Source organism: Molothrus ater, chromosome 2 (genome assembly GCF_012460135.2).
Source record: "Molothrus ater isolate BHLD 08-10-18 breed brown headed cowbird chromosome 2, BPBGC_Mater_1.1, whole genome shotgun sequence".
In the NCBI taxonomy this organism is placed as follows: domain Eukaryota; kingdom Metazoa; phylum Chordata; class Aves; order Passeriformes; family Icteridae; genus Molothrus; species Molothrus ater.
Window position 1 is genome coordinate 79,253,336 of NC_050479.2, and position 20,043 is coordinate 79,273,378.

The window sequence follows — 20,043 nt, forward strand, 5'->3', positions numbered from 1 at the left end:
GTCTTAAATCAAACAGTGCAAAGAATAGACTAAAAACTCCAGCTTTACAGGAGAAAGGTCCTTTTCCCCAGAGATTCAAATAACCTTAAAACTTTATTTAAAAACATTTTATACATGTATATTACAAAACTTACAAAATCTATTTGAAATATTAACATGTAAGAAAAGCCTTTCAGGCCAGTAACTCAGTCTGAGACAAACAATGAAGAAAGCATTGTTTCTTCAGTCCACCTGCAGCTGTGGTGAGCTCTGAACAGGGGACCACAGGGGTTAGGGGACTCAGTGTTCCTACAGCTTAAAGCTGAGGATTCCTAAATGGCTTCACAATTCACCACTGAGGCTGCAGCACCCAGGGGCCTGGATTGTACCAACACCACCGTGTGCCCTTGTTGCTCAAAGTCTTTCCCTGTCATGGGGCTTTCCAAGTCTTCTTGGCCCGCAGTTTCTCCAGCATTTTCTGCAAATACAACAAACCATGAGACCACAGTACTGAAGCTGAAGTGGCTGCCCTAAAGCCAGCATGCCTGGGAACTGCCTGTAACCAGAACAGGAATGGGCAGTGCTGTACTGGACAGCAGTGCCTCTGTTCCAGAGAGGCCACAGATTACACAGCAGGGGGAAGGTGGTCATATTCCTCTTTTCTGTTAAGAAGGAATCTCTATAAAGCACTGCAACAAGAGCAGCCACTCTCATTCCACCACAAAACAGGGGAGCTGGTCAGGGCTAAAGGCAGGAATTGGACCTAAATTCCCCTATAGTAGTCACAGCCTGTGAGGATTATCCAGCATTTCCTTCCTTTTGTTTGTCTGGGGTGCAGGAGAGGAAATGGGGAATTGACAAGCCCAAGGCCCTTTGTTCAACCCTGTTCCACAACAACTGCCATCAAAACCCCAAGATTCTTGCACCTTTTAAGTTTGGGCATGCCCAGAATCTCACCCTCCCTAGAGTAGTCAAAGCAGCCCAAAAACCACCAAACCCAGAATGCTACCTTAAAAATAGAAGTTTGGTCAAGTTATTATTTTGCTACAGACTTTAGAGCAGCTGGAGCCTTTTTGCTCAAGCTCAGGTCATAAAATTCAGCCTGAGGCAGACATGCCTTTTAGAGAAAACTTGAGCTCAGCTGTTTTTCACAAGAAAATTCTTGTACAGGCTGTACCAATGGCATCATTTAACATCCAGACTCGTTTGAGGGTCTCCATTTCAGCTCCATTCACACCACATCTCAATTACTCTGGAAGCTCTGTGAAATCAAGAGACCAAAGGGCAAGAGGACACTGTAGGAAACTATCATTACCTTTTGAAACTCTTTAGCCTTTTCTCTGTTTTTAGCATAAGTTTCTTGCCTTGTTTTTTCTTCATTTCTGATTTTTACTTCTGCAAGCTGATTATAAAGTCTGTGAAAACAAACAAAAAAAATCAGTGTCTGGGTAGGAAGGAATTGGCAAAGATGGAGTAGGTTAACAAGCTTAAGGTTTTGCCCTGGTTCACTTGCTAGCAATTGGGACGATTTCATTGCATGGCCCAGTAATCCAGAATCACTTTGAATTCTTTTTCAGCTGCATTAAACAAACCCTCTCCCTGTTCAGAGCAGCACTTGTTGGCCTGTTACTGCTCCTAAGTGCCCAAGTGAACTTGGCATCAAATTTCACCCCATATCAGGCATTAAGTGGCACAGCTGCCGCAGCAGGTGACACCAGCAGTGACCTTCCTCAGTGCCACCTCTGCACTGGGTACCTGCATCAAACACACCTGGCTCCTCTCCCACCTCTTCAAAGTTAAGCAGCACTGGGTCCAACTTTAAGAGCACAGACTGAGCAGCAGCTTTCACAAAACACAGATTAACTACTTTTTTCGTATGGGTTTTTTTTTTTTTTTTTGAGTTCTCTCACTTGTGTTCATGCAATACCTGGATGTATGCTGGTGCATTTCAATTTCTCCAGACTTCCTATTCTCTGGAGAAGATACTTTCACTTCTCCTACTTTTTTCAACTGATTGGCAAGTGCACCATTTTTTCCTAAGGGGAAAAAAAAAAAGCCAAACATATGTTTGTATGTATATCCTAAATTTAAATCTCTAGTTCACCTAACTCAAAAGCATGAGATATTTCCAAAGATTTCTAAATGATATGACAAAACTCAAAACAAGCTAGCAGAATGAAGCAATAGAGATGCCATCCTGAGTTAAAATAAATCCCCCCAGTTTCACTCTTGAGGCTGCTGCCTGTGCTTAGGGCCATCTGTGGCTCTCCAGAGCTGACCTCCAAGTCTCCAGGAGCAGGCACTAGAGGATGCACCAGTCTGCTAAACAGGGCTGCTCTGTGATAAGCAGCTGTGGTTTGCAGAGGCACCTTATGATGATAAAGGTGGGCTGATTGTGAAATATGAAGAGGCCCCCCCTAAGGGCCTTTACAGCACAGGCAGCCAGACAGTGAGGGAAAACAAAGCTCCCTGATTCCCTGAGAAAACAAATTAAAGAATATCCCAGTTTGCAATAGAAAACATGTAGCAAACAACAAAAAAAATTATATAAAATCTATTCTTTGATATGAAACAGCAATTGGAGGGATATCTAATGCTGTGTCTTGTCCCCTACATAAACCTACCAGAGAGAAGACCCGACTCCTTCTGTCTGCTTCTTAGATTCTCAGACTTTCCTCCTATAAGCTTTCTTGCTTCCAGCTTTTCATTTTCTCTCTCCTTATTTTTTATTGCTTCTACTCTTTTCAGAGATTCCTGGATGAAATTCTGCTTTCTTTTTAAAAAAGATTTTTGTAAACTTCCAGATGTAGCTGCAAATTCCAGCAGCATCACTGTGAAAGAAAATGAAAAGTCTCCACATTTCTCACTTTTAACAATGAGCAATAAGTCATGCATTTCAAGGTATTTCTAAAATGCTGAGCTTGAGCACTTTTGTAAATGGCTTGAGGAGAATGGCACTGAATGATGAGGCATCTTGCAGAACCAGCAGCAAGCTCAGACCTATGGAATCCAGTAATGGTCTGCAGGTCTGCCCAGACTAATGCTCTGAGAAATACTGCATCAAAAGCAGCTGGATGCATCAGAACATGAAGACCTGACAAGTCCTCAACACAATTAAGTTCTGTGAAATCCTGACCTTCACATTACTGCAGCTCATCTTGGACAAAAAAAAGTCAGGATTTTACTACTGTTCCAGACTACCATCAGAATAGGAAAAAGGACAATTCTTTGGCTAAATGACTTGGGGGACTAACAAAAAATTAGAAATAAACAAAAGCACATAAATTATGACAACAAATCAGAAAATGGCACATATTTTTTCAAAATTAAGTCATTACAAAACCAAACAAGTTTAGTGGCAGAGATTCTGAAGTTTCATGAGAGAGAACCTGGCCTAGGAAGACACAAGTCAATGTGACACACACTAAACCTTGGTCAAAGGTACTACAGACCAAGCCTGAACAGCAGGATGCACTTACCTAAGTAAAAGCAGCTCTGAGTTTTCCAAATGAGAGGTGTATTTTGTTGATGATTTTAATACTAAAAATACTTTCTACTTCAGTGTATTGAAGAACCACATAATTACCTGCAGTCTGATGTGATGGACAGTGACTCTTGTTGGGACTCTGGGCTTTGGGAGAACTGTCAGGCCTTATGAATGCTGAATCATCTGCATCTGGAGTTAGTGGCAAAAATTCTCTCTCCTGTTTCAAATGGATCAGTGATTGGATTGGAAATGCTTAACATGTATGACAAATTTGAGTGAAGCAGTACTACTGTACCACTAGCATAGACCCACTACAAATAAAATACATGCTTTTGCCTTTATGCCTGATGCAAAGAAAAACCAGAAATGGATTTTGCTAATAGGTATGAAAAAGCTGTTTTCTAAAAAACTCTTAATACAGGTCTGCAAATCCAGTTTCTTTTCCTTTCCTCCTGCTCTCTTCAGTTCTCCCCATCCCCCTCTTCCTGTTCTGTCTTTTCCCCCCATTTTCCAGAGGCAGGTGACACCCACTGCAGCAGTACAGCCTCCAGCTGCCAACCTCCACCTCACCCATGTATCAGCTACCTGATAAGATCCCATCCTTAGACACTTACAATTCTCTAGATGGCTCTAGAATTCTCTAGATGGCTCTAGCAATTAGTGCATGATTTAATCTGTTCATCTAACAGGCTCAGTTCTACACTGTAGACACTGGTTCTGCATCAGTGCTTCAGCACCCAAGCTGTGGTCTCACTACAGCCCACCCCTCTGCAGTTTACAACAGCCTTTGCTTTATATAAGCAAGCAGCAAGAAGAACACCACAGGTTAATTAAGTGTGGCAGTTTTGAAGAGCTGATTCATTTTCCCTCTAACTGCTGTTGCAGTCTGGTATGGCTCCATCTCACAAGGTGAGGGGATTCTCCTTTTTTTTCCTGTCTAGTCCGTAGTTTTCACTTTATCCCACACTCTCATTCAGTTTTCAACTAGTAAAATACAATTCAGTCTTGCAAACACCAGCAAGATGGTTTTGTTTATTGCAACAAGTCTTCTCAAACTCTATCTAGGTCAATATGACAAGGTAGTGACTCTAAGCAATATCCCAAATTTAGGATCTATTCGATCTGTCTGGAAAACACAACATCAAACCAAGATGATCCAAAGCAATTACAAAACTTGGAGAACACAACAACCTCTTGTTTTTCAACAGTGGATTAACTGCTACAGTGGGGTCTCTCCTTACTGTGATTAATACTAAGTTCAAACCAGAATCACATTAGATAATGCTCACCTCAGTATAAACATTACATTCAGACCGATCCACACATGCTGAGTTATCCATTGCATCCTCCTTAATTTTCTCTTGGTTAGAATGTTCAATGTCTGATTCTACAATACTGATGTCATTGGAGCTTACCAGAGTGAGCTCAGGTTCTTCCATAATACCATGCCCTGACTCAGTCTCCTAGAAAATAAATTAATCGAGACATCAATAAGGAAAAACAGTAAAAACCCAGTATTTCCAGCAATAGCAACAACAACAACTATTGTCAGAAAAAGGAAGCTCATTTACATACAGAAAAAAGAAAACCTGCCCCAAGCAGTAAATGAAATACAGAAAGAACATTTGTATATCAGAATTCGAAAAACTGAAACGAATAACCCAAAGCAATCAAACAACTACAAAAACTCCCCCTCTCCAAGTTTGAATTACTTAATTCTAGGGAATTTTTTTTTAAATCTACATCAATGCTATTTCTTTAAGTTTGCTTATGCTTTGGTTAATTTATTTACCTCCTTCAGGCTTCTAAATGGAGCCAGCTGCATGAGCTCTATGACTTGGTGCTAAGAGAAGGAGATGCAGTAGGGATCCTACAGCTTCTCCAACCATTGTGGGAACTCAGCTCATTTAAACTACTGCTAGTTATCTCAGTGCTAGGATCTGGAAGAAGGAGTAGGGCAAAACTCCAGGAAACAGGAACTAGAACTGTAAAACCAACATTTGCCAAGCTTTCAGATATTAAAGGTCTAAAGGAACTTTGTGCAACAACAAAACCCCTGCTTTTGGAAATTTGTTCTACTCACCCAGACTGGAATATGACATGAGCCTCTGGGCACAGGATGAGAATGTTTTTCGTGTCCTTGGAACAAAGAACTGTTCTGCTGTACAACAGGGTGCAAATGGATGTCTGAGTCTTCCAAGTTGGTTTCTCTGAGAACCCTCAGAGATCCTTGTCCTTCTGGAAAGCTTTGATCTGGCTCCTTCATGTCCATATTGCACTGAGAATGCAGCTCCACAGCTTTATTTACTTCATCTACATGAAATGATTTTTCAGGAAGCTTCACATCCTTCTTCTTACCAAATGCCTCAAAAGGTAACTTTTCAGAAGACACAGTCTCTTTTACTAACTGCTGAGGGAAAGTTTCATCCATTGTAACTGGTATGGGATCTAGTTGATAAAATGATTTTTGCTCTTTCAGGTGAATCAGACTTTTGTTCTGCAGTTCTTCCACTGAACACTGGAGATTAATACATCCCATACTTCTTGACAGCTCTTCATATGCACTTTCAGGTGAAATACAACTCTCATTGCCTCTGTTTTTAATTCCAGGGGCTTGTTCAAAAGGTCTCTGTGACACAACGTTCATATCCCCTGGCTGATCAGCATTCTGACAGTCATCACTCAGAGTAGATTCCAATTGCAGTGAGTGAAAAGATTCTTCAGATCCTGTTTAGAAAATTGTCAGAAGTCAAACTTCTTGCTAGCAAAACACAATTTCCACTTTAAGTCTCTCTATGAGAAGATTTTTCAGTAATGTATAACAAGAAGTCTAATAAAAAGGAAGAAACATTTTGTTTAAAAAACTGCTAAAGCTTCCTCAAACATAATGCCATTAACATTACAGAAGATTATTCCATCACTGTACACAAAACTTCAAGAAACAACACTTGCTGCTTCTTAGAATATGTTTAGGGATGGACTTTGTGATGGTGCTGACATAGCTACACTGGAAGCCAGAACATTTTACAGCTCATACTCTATAAATGGAAGTCCTCTGAGTCTCTTTTGGGCCTGCAACAATGTCTCTAAACCAGAAAAAAACCCATTACTTGGGCAGAAAATCTTCAAAGTAGAAAGGAAGATTTAAAGTGCAACAGAGGCTACTGTTCCTACAAGGTACAGTATTGCAACCTAAATTATTTTCTTTTTCTGAGCATAGAAGTCAAGATACCATTTTTCCCCAGAAGAGGCTGGGCAAAGAGAAAGACTGGGTATCAACATTAATTACTGGGGAGGCATTTCAGCAGGACAGCATGTGCCAAACAGACAACAGTGTTGTTTAAATCACGTTTTTTTTGTCCTAAGTTTGCTAGTAAGGTTACACAGACTCCAGCATTGTGCTATCACCAGGCTTTTTATACACATGGAAAGTGCCACAGAAACCTTTAATGGCTTCCTTTAGATTTTTTTTTTCATTCTTTGATACACAGAAAATATCTAGTTTTACATGTATAAAGAATATTGTCTGCTGATAAACAGCAGTTAATGGGGAGGGGAGAATTACACTGCAACATCAGCCATCAACAGAATATTCTCTGCATGATGCACTTGCATATCAGCCTTCCTTGAACAATCCAAACAGTTTTTACTTGCTTCGTTTGTTGGTTATGTTATTTTTCCCCTCCTTTTAAAGCACAACAATAACTGGTTTGGGATTATGAAAACACTTAAGAGATGGGAAGATTTTACAGTTAAACCACAAAGATTCTCTCTATAAGCAATTTAGAAACAGAATGGTTCGAAGTTAGAATGGAGCTTCCTATATCCTATTTGCTGGGACTGCAATCACAACATCTTGAAGTGTCAGCCTCCTCTAGCATTTTTTATTGCTTTGCAAGTCACAAATATAACTGACCAATAACATTTACATTATAACTACATCTATTACTTAAACTATTGTGCCATGTTTCCTGTTCAGCTTTTTGCTGGAGCATCTTGAAACACTGAAACACCTGATTCTTGCTGCAGAAATATTTAGATTGCTACTAGCTGCATTTAGACTTTTTAGAATTTAGAATTACATGAAATATCAAGTTAATTTAAATTTAACTGCACATCACAAAATATTTTTCCTGCTATAAGCTGCAGTTAACTTAATCATAAACTTCCAATCCACTAAATTAATTATTCACTGTAGCTCAAAAGTTGCTGTCGTATCCTCCACTTTATTTTGTGGAGAGATAAGGCAGTTCTGTCAACAAACCAAGAATCACAGTGTGCAGTATACTGCTGTGACTTAACAGAGGGAAAGGAAAATGGAATTATTTCTTGAAGAACACAATGTATTTAAAAGACAAATGATTCAGTTCAGAGAGACTCCAACACATGAATAAAATTTTAATCAATTTTTGGGACCTCCTTACCTTACTCAAACTTACAAAGTAATGGATATACATTTATAAATACTTGAAAAAGAACAGTTTCAGCCAGAGTTGATGTTTCTTTGCCAACCAAATCATCACAGAAGGAATAAGTAATAGAATACCCATTACAGTCATCTGAATACCTGGTCTGCTTTTGTATCACAGTCATAACTGCTTAAGAAATGAACTTTAAAAAATTTAGGAGTTCTCCCATTAAAGGTGGTGGAGGAGACTGTGTGTGAGAGTGCAGCGGAGTTAAGACATTTCAAAGCAGGGCAGAGGGAAGTGAGATCTGTCCCCACTTCAAACCCACATTAAGGGCTGGTATTTATATACTGGCACAAAGCTGATTTTGAAAACCACACTGAACATACCTAGAGTAACATTTTCTCTAACCAACCCTTCTGATGAAATGTTTTGCCCATTTGCTTCAAGAGTAGAAGGCAGACTGCTTCTTTGTCCATTCAGACTGGAGTTTTCTTCTAGAAATGCAGACACATTTGGACTTTCTGTAGAAAATTCTGAAGTCTAGTGGCATAAAAAAAATTTGATTTAAGATAAATTTTCTCAGAAATATGAAGGATAAAAAGAAAAAGGTAGTTTTTGATTTTTAGGTTATGTTTTCTGCTACAACCAGCAATCTACATACACAAAATATGCACTGTGTTTTTTTCTATATAGTATAGGGATTATACATTTAAATCTTACAAAAATCTTCAGCCAAAGCATTTCCTCCACCAGAGTTTTTTCTGCAGTACCTTGCTAAATTCTCTACTGTGTTGGGAAATTCTGTATTGAGAACAGGATGATGATGACGATGTATCGAAGTCAACACTTGGTTCCAAAGGTCGAAAGATCTGGTGATGGAAGTTTGGAAAAGGTCCCTCCATTTCAGGAAAACAGAGTTCAGTTGCTAGAGCTATAAGAGAAGAGGTTATTTTAAAAACAAACAAACATCACCCACCCCCAAAACAAAAAAAAAAAGCAAACAAAAAACCTCCAAAACCTCCAACAATGGACACATCACAAGTTGTTTCCACATACAGTAAATAAAGCCTATAGAATTCTGCAGGTATACAAATACCAGCTGAAAAATGAAATCTTTACAGCATCAAATTCTTTGACACAATGCAAGTATAAAAAGCAGTAAGAAAGTGCTACCTTGATTCAATTTTATTATTCTTTAAATGAAAAGGTGAAGTCTGTAAGTTCTCTGTTCAGCTCTTGTGAGACTGCCTCAGAATTAGTGTGGGTTTCTCAGTACAAAACTCACAACAGAACAAGACCAATGAAGAGGCACAAGGATGATTAGAGGATGGATGTAGCACATGATGTTCAAAGAGCAGCTAAACACCTGAGTTTGTTCAATCTTAAAAGAAGAACTGGGGGTGTGAGGGAAGTGGTACAAAAAATGTCTGCTGTCTATTAACTCTTAAGAGGTACAGTACAGAGAATCCTAGAATAGTCTGGGTTGGAAAGGACCTTAAAGATCATCTAGTTCCATCTAGTGTCCCCTTGCTATGGGACACCTTCCACTCAAACAGTTACTCAAAGCCCCATCCAACCTGGCCTTGAACACTTCCAGGGATGGGGCACCCACAACTTTTCTGGGCAACCTGTACCAGCACCCTCACTACCCAACCTCAACACCCTCACTATGATTGATTTCTTCCTAGCGTTTAATCTGAATCTGCCCTCTGTCAGTTTAAAGAAAATGCAGTCTCCTCAAACATGTAAGAAAAGAAGAAAAAAAAAAAAAAAGAAGAAAGTTATTAAAATGTTGCTTAGTGATATAGAATCTTGTCCTTGGAGATACTCAGAACTTGCCTGGACAAGCCCTTAAGCAACCTGGTCTAAGTTGGCTCTGCTGTGAGCAGGAAGGAGAATTTGGGTCACATAACTAGAAGGTTCTTCCAAGTCTAGAATAACCTATAATTATATGATTTGAAGTTTTCAAACATTCCAGGAAGAAGTGATTTGAATTAAATCTTCATGATCGCTAATAACGATGTTTTTAATTTTCATGAATTATTGTATTTTTCTAGAGAGCATAAAATTCCCACCAGCCAGTCGGAGTTTCACCAACTTTGTGACCCCTTGTCAACAATGAAGTATTATATAGTATTTCTGCACCCTCCTGAAGTGAAAGCTGTGCATAAACAAGTGACAAAAATGGCACAGGTGGCGAGCAGCCCAGCCACAGTGGCAGGAAGCTGCACAGAACTGACAGGGATCCAGTCAATCTACCTTTTTTCTGCACTAGGTAATCTTTGTGAACATGTATCTAACACCAAGCTCCAAGAACATCAAAGTATTGCATTCTTGCATGTAGAATCCTTATTGACTTTAAAATGTAAATTGAATATAAATAATACAGACCAATGCCTAACACTGAGCAAGCTCCTCATTCTTTATGATCAGAGAGCAGCATAAAAATGCTATAAAATAATGAATACCTTGGAAATGTGTATTGTCCTCTGAGTAAGAGTTCAAGTTCCCAGTAGGTCTCTTCAAGATCTGCTGTATCTGGTTTTCCTTATAAAAACACCTCTTTCCTTCAGACAACTGACTTTCAGACACTCCAGACAAAATTTCTTGCCTCTGCTGCAAGGTAAAAGGAAGCGAGGAGTTCCAAGGGTGACTTCCTGTTTCTCTCACAATTCCATCTTCTCTTCTATCAGAAGACAATCCTGAAATAATAAGTTAGATGTTCATAGTCATGCATACAAACCACTTGCATTACATCATTTGAAATGACAGTGCTTAGCAGCCTGAAATAGTCATAGAGTTCTGGGGTTTTGTTTCTTTCTTTTATTGTCTCCTGTCAACGCTCCTACAAACCTCACCACACATTTTCACAAATGCAAGTTGCTAATATCTGATTAGAGAAGAGTCAGTACACGGCACTTTTACAGCTTAGCACTTTTACAGAATGTAGACTTAGGAAATACTGAAATAACAGCAGAAAAGAATTAATACTGCTATTTTATGCTAACTCGCACACCTTTACTTCCTACTGCATATAAACGTGTCAATCCTTTCATGTGATCTTGAATATCTTCATGACACCCACAGTGGTTTTATTTGTGCTCAAACAGAAATTGCTTTATGCCAACACTAGAAATCTGAGGGATCAAGACAAACAAAATCATGTTCCTAAACAGTACACCAACCCTTCTTAATCTGTATCTTTATTATTTATAAGCTTACAGAAGAACTGCACAAAGCTACCAGAAAAGGTCACTACTAAGCACTGAGTGTATGGTGAAGACACAGCTAGACTTGAAAAATTTATTTAGTCAAATAACTTCTAGTATTTTTCTTCAAGAAAAAATCTGGTATTTTTCTTTCACAACTAAAAAAAAGAATGGAGAAGAAAAATTTCAAGAAAATTACCTTAGAAATGACTTTAGCTTTTTTACATCACTAAAACACAGATGTGTCACTTGAGTTAGAAACCTTACTATTCAAAATAACATCTGTTTGAAAAATTAGAGTTAAAATGAGCCATTGAAATCTCAGGCTGTAAAAACTGTAATCTTCAAAAATTGATTTATAAACATGGAATAACACATATACATATGTTTCTTAAGAAATCAGATGCATGTCAGAATAACCCAATATTAAGCCTCGAAGTAAGTAAATCCAAGGGTCACTATCTAATCAATTTCAAACTCAATTCCATGTTCATAAGTAATACTGCCAGGAAGACTTATGTATTTATAATAAAGGAATTGGTTTTGATTTTATGAAAAACTAACAACATCAAGAGGCAGACTACAGACAAAAAATAGTAAGAACACATATTCCCCAGAAAACTATTAAAAGTCAATATGGCATTCAAATGACATTTCCATAAATAAGTCCTTAAGAATTACTGTGGTGACAGGCAGATACTGGAACAAGTCTCTTAACAGCAAGACAATCATAGCTCTGCAATAATCCATGAAATATATTTATTAGGAAACTTTTATCAGTGTATCATTTGATGATAATTTATAAAACAAGAATTGCCACTTGATAGCTGCTAGTGTTACAGTTGCATAATAAAACTCAAAATATCCTTTGCCAAAGCAGATGTATAATAATATTAAAATTATTATAAAAGTAAAAAATCATAAGCAGCTAAGAAAACATTCTGGTTATACTCAACTCTATAAGATGTATTAATCAACCTTTGGTGAAATTTGACATAAGCTTATTTCAGAAGAACTTATGTTTGGTGAGTTAGACCCATTCTGCCATAAAATTAAACCACAATTTTCTTTTTACAAGAACAACAAAACCTGAACACCCACCGGTGTCAACAGGGCTTGCATTCAACATTTCACTGGTTGAAAAGGTGCCAGTGGAAACTGTTGAAGTTACATCACAGGGTATTCGTTGCATGAAAGCCTCTGAACCTGGCACTTCCTAGAATAAAATAACACACCTATTATTACCATGTATTCACATGTTCAGAAGTAAAGCTGTAAACCCACACATTTTATTCTGAGCTCAGTTCAAGTGTAGGAGCCTTCATGTTTTGCACAGTCAGGCAAATATAGATTCATCCTTGCTCAGTACAACACATTCACCCCCCATGTCCCAGGCACATCACCCCCCAACAGCCCCCTCCCCTCTCTCTCATATACACACACACATTCACACACTCAGTCTCACATAAAGCCTCTCAGAACTGCATACAAATCATGACACCTGGAAGATAAAACAATCTTCTGGTGGTCAGATTTGGCTATTTCTCATCACAGATCCACTTCAGCTGAATTGTGGATCTCAGAGGGACATATATGCAAAACATTAAAAACTCATGAACTTTATAAGTACTTTCAATATTGAGCTTTTTGCATACAGGAGACTTTCATTCTATGAAATTAAACTAAAATATACAAAATCTTCTAAAGCATTATCTTCTTTAATTTTAAGGTAAGCTCTATAAAGTCACGAAGAAGAATTTTGAAGAACTAGATGTGAACAGTTCTTCTCAAACTCTGACTTAAAATGTGCCTTAAGAAAATAAAAAATCTAGGAAACCCTTCTGCTACATTTTTCATTACGTACTACTATATATATGTGTGTGTGTGTATTTAACATACACATTTAGAACATTTACATTCCAAGGTACTTTTATCTATCCATGTCATAACACAGCATGTTTTAAATACTGTTTTTATCTGCTACCAAAATTATGGAATCTTTGAGGGAGAGAAAGGAGGGAGACTGGTGCTGGTTTTGGCAAGGCTTTTAACACTCTCACAGTATTCTATGATGCCAGTTTGGATGTTGCAACCTGGATGGATGGACAGTAAGAAGGGTAAAACCTTGGCTGGATAATCAGGCTCAGAAGTCAGGGACTGAGGGGTTACACACTCTGTGGAGGTGGGGAACAAGTACACAGGGCTCTGTATTTGGCAATGACCCAGAGGAGGTGAGACCACACTTTTATCAAAATTGCAGATACATTAAGTCAGGAAGAACATCCCATGCACTGAGCAGCAGTGCTGGTATCCAGAAAGACCTCTGAGGCTGCCTCTACAGGAATGGTATGAAACTCAGCAAAGTCCAGCACCTGGGAAAGAAGAAGCCAGAGCACCAGTCCCAGCTGGGCCTGTCTGGGGAGCAGCACTATGAAAAAGGAGTCTCAGCAAGCTGAGTGTAACCCATTGGGTGCCCTGACTGAGGAGCAACAGCATCCCATGCTGTATGAACAGGAACAGAGCCAGATGATGCATCACAGTGCTTACCTCTTTACTTGGGGCTTGTTTTACTGCTCCATCTAGAATAGTGCACCCACTCTTAGCCACCCAATATGAAAAAAAGATTACACCACAAAATAAAGAGTGAGTTATATGATTATTTTGTTGTGACCAACCGTATTATCAAGCCTCAGTGATGGTCCAGAACTTGTTCTAAGTCTCTCTCCACCTTCAGCAGCAACAACTGGTGAATCTTGAGACACTTGAGAGTCCTGGGACTGGGCTGAACACAAAGGTAACAGAAGCAATGAGGAACAAAAAGCCATTTTTGAGTTCATAGTGAGCAATGCACAGCAGAGGGCAGTAACACTCCACTGCTGCTGGCCTCACTCTTCAGGCACTGATTCTGCCCGGCCTTAACCACTTTCACCTACACAGCAGTTTCTGCTGCACCACACCACCAATTTCATCAGTGACCTGTGGTCCTTGACACACCTTCCTATAATTTCTAACTACCACAGAGCAGGCAGGAAGAGCTGGAATTTCATGTTTTGGCTTAGCAGAATGAAACGTGGCTTTGCCAGTGTTATCACAATCATTTCACTGGAGTGGGGGGAATTCTTTACAATCTACCATTACAGGGATTACAAAGAAAAGCAGACATTCTGAGTCAGAGAAACCAGAAGAACTGAACTGCTTAACTATAGCAAGACTAATACCATGGAACTGAGTCACTTTTACCATAATGCTCTTACACATAAAACTAAGTAAGGTCGGTACCTGCAAAAAAACCACCACAGTAGCACCCAACAAATGCCATTTCTGCATTCAGTGCTGATAAGCACCTTCAAAGTTTGACAATTCTATGATTATAAGTTAACTGTCACAAACAAATACATATTATTATTTCCAGTATAGTTTTCAAGAAAGAAGTGCTAAGTATGAAACTGAAATTAAACACAAGTGAAGTAGGCATGTTTTCTCCCAATTCTAAAAAGGCTGCTAATGACAGACATTTCAAATCCCCAGCTTTTATAAGACTCTCTACTTAAGCAGATCTAACTTTTTCTGAATCCTAACACTAGTTTGTACTTTGTGTATGCTGAAACTCAGCTTCTTACCAGATGGCAAACTCTGGTTGTTCTAATTTATACTATAAAAAAAGGGGAAATGTTTCCTCTGTAAAGCAACAACAGTAATGGACTGATATGATATGACAATAATAAAGACTGTATTCTCAATAAATATGAAGCATTTTGAACCTCATTTCAGGGAGAGGAAAAGAAGTCCAAGATTTCTTATAGTCACTATTATCCAGCAGACATCTAGGAGAAAGTACAAAACATAAATGGAAATACATCTAAAACACGTTTATTTAGAGGTCAAGTACTCAGCTCAAGTCTGCTCCTCTTCCTTGGAGCAGAATACAGGAGACAGAGGATGCTGGAAATGAGCAAGGCCTTCAAGAAAATTCCTTGAAGAAGCATGAAAACTGCAATCATCTAATCAATGCTATGTAAACATCTCCATAGGAAAAAAAATGCATAGCACAAATGATTGCTAAACCTTAACAAGAAGCAGTGTCTAGAAATGGCTGTCAGACGTTCAGAAACTAGGAATAGACTATTTTAAAATTTAATAAAAAAGCAAGTGCTGGAGCAAGCTACCGCATAATTCTCCATTTCTTGATACCTTTCCATCAACATTAGAGATACTTTTCTGAAAGAAGTTATTTTATTTTCTCTAGAATATCACCAGGACAGGTGATTCAGGACACACTAGAAATGAGATTCAAGCATTTAATAATCTCTTGTATATAAATTCTGTGGACAGCTATGTTACAAATATTTCATTACTGAACTGCAATAACCTGCACTGTTCTTGTGATATTAATACCAGGAATGAACAGTATCAGTTTCATGCTATAAACCAAATTATTTAATTAAAACTCCATGCTCATATCCCATGACTTTATTGTATTAATATCTCTAAAAATCCTGTATTTGGTGATTCATAAAGGAAGGTTATTCAGTCTTTCTCCCTCCTCTAAAATAATAGTGCAAGGTTCTTACAGCATGCTGACATCAACATGGGAATTTAATGTTTTAACTTTCTGGCCACCACAATGTCACAAAGAATTTATGTTTAAAAGCTGAATCTGCAATAACTCAAATGCTTATTTTTCCACCCCAAGAGGAATGACAGTAAAATAACAACAATTATTTTAGGGTGCAATTTGAAAGACATGACCAAATATCCAAAGACTCAGTGAAGACAATATAAAAACAGGGCTTAGTCCAAATGCAGACATGTAGACAAACAAGGAAACAAACAGAAGCTAAACTGGTAATGGAAAAGGCAGTCTGTTGAAATGCCAAATTATGGACAACTATTTGTGATTACTAAAGATAAACTGAAATCTTAGGTTAGCCTGGATCACAAAATAAAGTCATGCTTGGAATAACATCCCTGTACACAGTAGTAACACATGAAGATAATCACATCTGGAACACGGCTCAAGGGAACCACTGCAGATATAGAGAGAGACAAGCCTGATGAAGAGTCCTCAAGAAGAACTGTGGAAGAGGTGTATGTATCAAACCTAGTCAGTAGTTGCAGGCTGACTTGCTAAGGAAATTAGGTTTATGCAATCAAACTGCCTGTCTCAGCTGCAGGGTTACTCTGTAATTCCCTATTAACCGTTTGAATCCTATTGGCCCATTCTAGCCAAATAGGATTGGAAAGAACATCAAGTGTCCCAAGTTCCCAATTCATCCTATCAATGCATCAGTGGCGTGTAAAAGAGCAACTCAGATTTTAGACTCACTGGTGGCACTCAAGGCATCATCACTTCAGTTACCTGTTCTCTGGCTGCAACCAGCTGATCAGTTTGTGTAGCACTTGCAACCACTCAGTACTGAGCACAGGGATTCATCCCCCCTAACCACAAGGAATCCTTAAGACCCATTTTACAGACATGGCTGCCCTTAAATTTGAGAGGCAAAGTATACAGGCAGCTAATTACAGACTTTTCAAAAAAACTGCCTGTTACCCAAGGCAAATCTCCTATCAAAGGAAACTCACCTCTGTTGATAAAGCATCTGTATGTAAAAAGCAGACTTACCAACTTTTTCTTTTCATCTTTTATTTATGATTTGAAAAAGCATGTGAGCAGTGACTAGGGATTTGTACACATCTAGTGGTTTTGTAACCATGAAAGCAGTACAACTCCTAAGTTGTAAAGACTTATATTATCTGGTCAAAGGTTCAAACCAGCAAGAACATTACTGCAAAGAACAAGGTCAAGGATCACACAAAGCACTCATTTGCTCTTACCTGTAGAGATACAATTACATCTTGAAAACATGAAAAAAATGCAAACATGTTCTGGTAAGAAACAAGTAGCAAAAAATATTTAAAAACAAAATTAAATAAAAAATCATAAGCAACAACCTAAAATGAACCTTAAATTTTCCCTTCAGGAACTCTGTATTTAAAGTGTAAGGGGCTGTAGGTTTTCTTGCTGAAATACCATACTGGTTACTGAAAGTACCCAAGAGAGCCTCATAGCCTATATGTTTTCAAGATTATTGCTGGCACTTTTGGTTGCTGATCTGCTCAAGAGGGCAATCCTCTTAAATATATAATCACAGAAAGCTTTGGGGGTTTTTTCTTTTAATATAGATGTTCACATAAAGTTTCCTAATCCTCTTACATAAACTATTGCATTGTTCATATACAATAGTCTATAATGTAAAAATGCACTCCACCAAGATATTTTATATTAATTTGGTAACAGCTGCTTTAGCAACGGTTCTAAACTTACTCAGAAAAATACAAGTCTTTTCATCAAATATTGTTAAAAGACAAAATGTTTTCATGATAATTGAAGTTCAAAGATAGATATACTTCAAAAGGGGCATTCTGAGAAATAAAGAAACAGCTGAAGGAAAATGAGCTTATATGTACTTATTCAAAACAACTCCAATTCCAAGTAAATCCGATTGAATTGGAAATGATGTCTCAATGCAAACAAAACAAAAAATCAAAGCTTAGGGCCAGTGAAGAAATTTCTAGCAAAACCAGGACATGTATACTACATAGCTGTATTGCTTGTAACAATGGGCATATGAAAGCTGCTAAGTTTCTGAGAACTCCTCTGCAGCTCCAGTAATATTTTAGATGGATACTGAAAACTGTACTGGACCATGCAACACTGTCATCTTGTAATAAGCTTCAGATTGCTTTAGTGAATGTTTTACAAACTAGTCACCTTTGTTCTTTTATAAAGCCAGTCAAGTTACCCATAACGTGCTTAGTAGGTTTCAATGTCCTTGTAACAAAATTATTTTGAACATTCATAAAACTTTATAACAAATTTTTTTTTCTTGATAACCAAAACAACTTGTTTTATTTTATGGAATCAGGAAACTCTGCCACCTATGAACATGGCCGATCTTCAAAGGTATCCTTGTTCAGTAAAAGCTCTTCACAGACAGACAAGAATAGAGCTAAAGCAGTCTTTACAATATTACACTGCTGCTCCTTTTGACATATTCAGTGGAGCATGTGAAAAGCCTATGATGGCTACTAGAAAAGGTCAAAGTAGAATGGACCCCTCTTGAATACTGGCTATGCACAGACTTTTCCTAGACAGGAGAGCAGTCACAGCTACTTGAGAATTCCAGGTGTCTGGCTCAGCTCTAGCACTGTGTTAGTCTCACAAGCTGAGAGTCAAGGCTAATGCACTGTGAGCTGATAGTCACAACTGCCTAATTAAACAGAAACTGCAGATACTAAATAATTACCTGACACCAAACAAGGCAATGGGTCACAAGGAAATGGAATGAAGCTGCATTAGGGCAAGCTCAGATGGGACATTAGGAAAAGGTTTTTCACTGAGAGGGTGGTTAGTCACTGGGACACATTCCCCAGGGAAGTGATCATAGCACTAAGGCCATCAGAGTTCAAGGAGCAACTGGGCAGTGGTTTAGTTTTAGGACACCCTGGGAGAAGCAGGGAGTCAGACTCAACAAACCTTATAGGTCTTTAAATTTGAAATATTCTACAATTCTCAATTTTTGGGTCTGTCACACCTAAGACATTCTTTCCAAGTTTTCTTGAGCTGATAAGATCTCAGCCTTCTATTTTTTGTCTCAACCATATTTTTAAGTAATTTCTTATACACACTGATCTTTCAATGGACATCTAGATCAACACATTAACAGTCCAGAAGTCTTTTTAAGCATAGGTTTCCCTTCCATCAATACAAGAATCACTGGGTACTGAATCAGGAATGCCACTGGTCTACCCAAAATAGGTTCCCACCTGGAATACCTGCAAACCTTTACCATTCTAAAGGTTACAGACAAAAAGCACATGCCCTGGACAAGAAACTGTGGACCAGCAATGAAGTGTCCTGCAATGTGGACTTGTTACCAGAATGGTAATGGATCACAAAAACCTCAAAGACAAAAACTCATTCATTTTGAAACAAGTGCTTATTGAAACATCCTTTTTTATACTCAAAATTCAATGGCATTAAATAGCACTGCAGGTTCTTTAACAGCCAGGTCATATTCTACAAATAAACAGCAGCAAAATCAGCAATGTTGAATGGCTGAATGGTGTTCTTGAAGGGAGAGGATTTCCTCACCTGACTCACATGAAGTTTCAGCAGCCATCATCAGCAATTCTTGTAATAATCTTCCTGGTGGATTAGTTTGCCTTGGACTTTCATTGGAGGCTTTTCCTTCATAGCTTGTTATGCCTGAGGGAAAGATACCTTCATGAAGAGCATGATGTTTCACACATGCAAACTCTCCAGAGGCTGAAATCTGAGCAGTTTCTCTAAAACCATCATCTGTTTTATCTGGATTTAAAACACCTGCAATCAGTTTAGGTATAAAAAGGAAGTGTTTTGCACTTCATGAGGAACATTAAGACGCATATTCTATTCTACAGAAATACACTGCTGAATTTTTATGGTCTCCATTTTAATGAATTTAGCCATATCACATCAGTCTATGCATTATACAGGCTGAAAGATTATTCAGATCATAGACTTCTCAAAAACTAATTCCTAACTCCACCAAAGTATTTCTTCAAAAAAATCTCAAACTAATTTTTTCACACAGCAAGTCCAAGAAAAGTTGCAAAAAATATAACTTCTCCAGATCCAGAGGTAATACAACTTCTCTGCTCTGGTTTAAAGATTTCTTTCTCTGCAACCCAGCCCACAAAACAGCCCTTTCTGGCCAACCAATCCAATAAAAATCTCAAGTTTTTACTACCTACCATTACCAATGGTTTGATAATACAAGAATAAATCACCTATGGATCATAACAGTATTATACAGCTAAGTTTAAGTTACTAAAGTTCAAGTTTAAGTTACTAAGCCAAGTGCTTTTGAGAACATAAATATATTCTTCCATCAGAACCTTCCCCAACAGAACT

The 20,043-nt window shown here is 38.2% G+C and overlaps 1 protein-coding gene and 1 non-coding gene across 2 annotated transcripts in view; both read right to left on the minus strand.

Annotated features, from left to right (window-relative positions):
- Positions 1 to 43: 43 nt before the first annotated feature.
- Positions 44 to 20,043, minus strand: part of CEP295 (centrosomal protein 295) — a 43,509-nt gene continuing 23,509 nt past the window's right edge. Inside the window, exons 17-29 of the mRNA XM_036388112.1 lie at positions 19,243 to 19,356; positions 13,763 to 13,869; positions 12,189 to 12,303; positions 10,347 to 10,580; positions 8,649 to 8,809; positions 8,265 to 8,418; positions 5,550 to 6,193; positions 4,756 to 4,929; positions 3,566 to 3,683; positions 2,604 to 2,810; positions 1,907 to 2,015; positions 1,295 to 1,394; positions 44 to 457 (exon numbers count right to left, since the gene is read on the minus strand). Of these exons, the coding sequence (XP_036244005.1) occupies positions 410 to 457; positions 1,295 to 1,394; positions 1,907 to 2,015; positions 2,604 to 2,810; positions 3,566 to 3,683; positions 4,756 to 4,929; positions 5,550 to 6,193; positions 8,265 to 8,418; positions 8,649 to 8,809; positions 10,347 to 10,580; positions 12,189 to 12,303; positions 13,763 to 13,869; positions 19,243 to 19,356 (2,285 nt within the window). The 3' untranslated portion in view covers positions 44 to 409. The remainder of the gene's footprint in view (positions 458 to 1,294; positions 1,395 to 1,906; positions 2,016 to 2,603; positions 2,811 to 3,565; positions 3,684 to 4,755; positions 4,930 to 5,549; positions 6,194 to 8,264; positions 8,419 to 8,648; positions 8,810 to 10,346; positions 10,581 to 12,188; positions 12,304 to 13,762; positions 13,870 to 19,242; positions 19,357 to 20,043) is intronic.
- LOC118693968 (small nucleolar RNA U2-19) lies at positions 12,561 to 12,644 on the minus strand. Its single transcript, XR_004981352.1, has one exon. It is a non-coding gene; the product is annotated as a small nucleolar RNA U2-19 (small nucleolar RNA).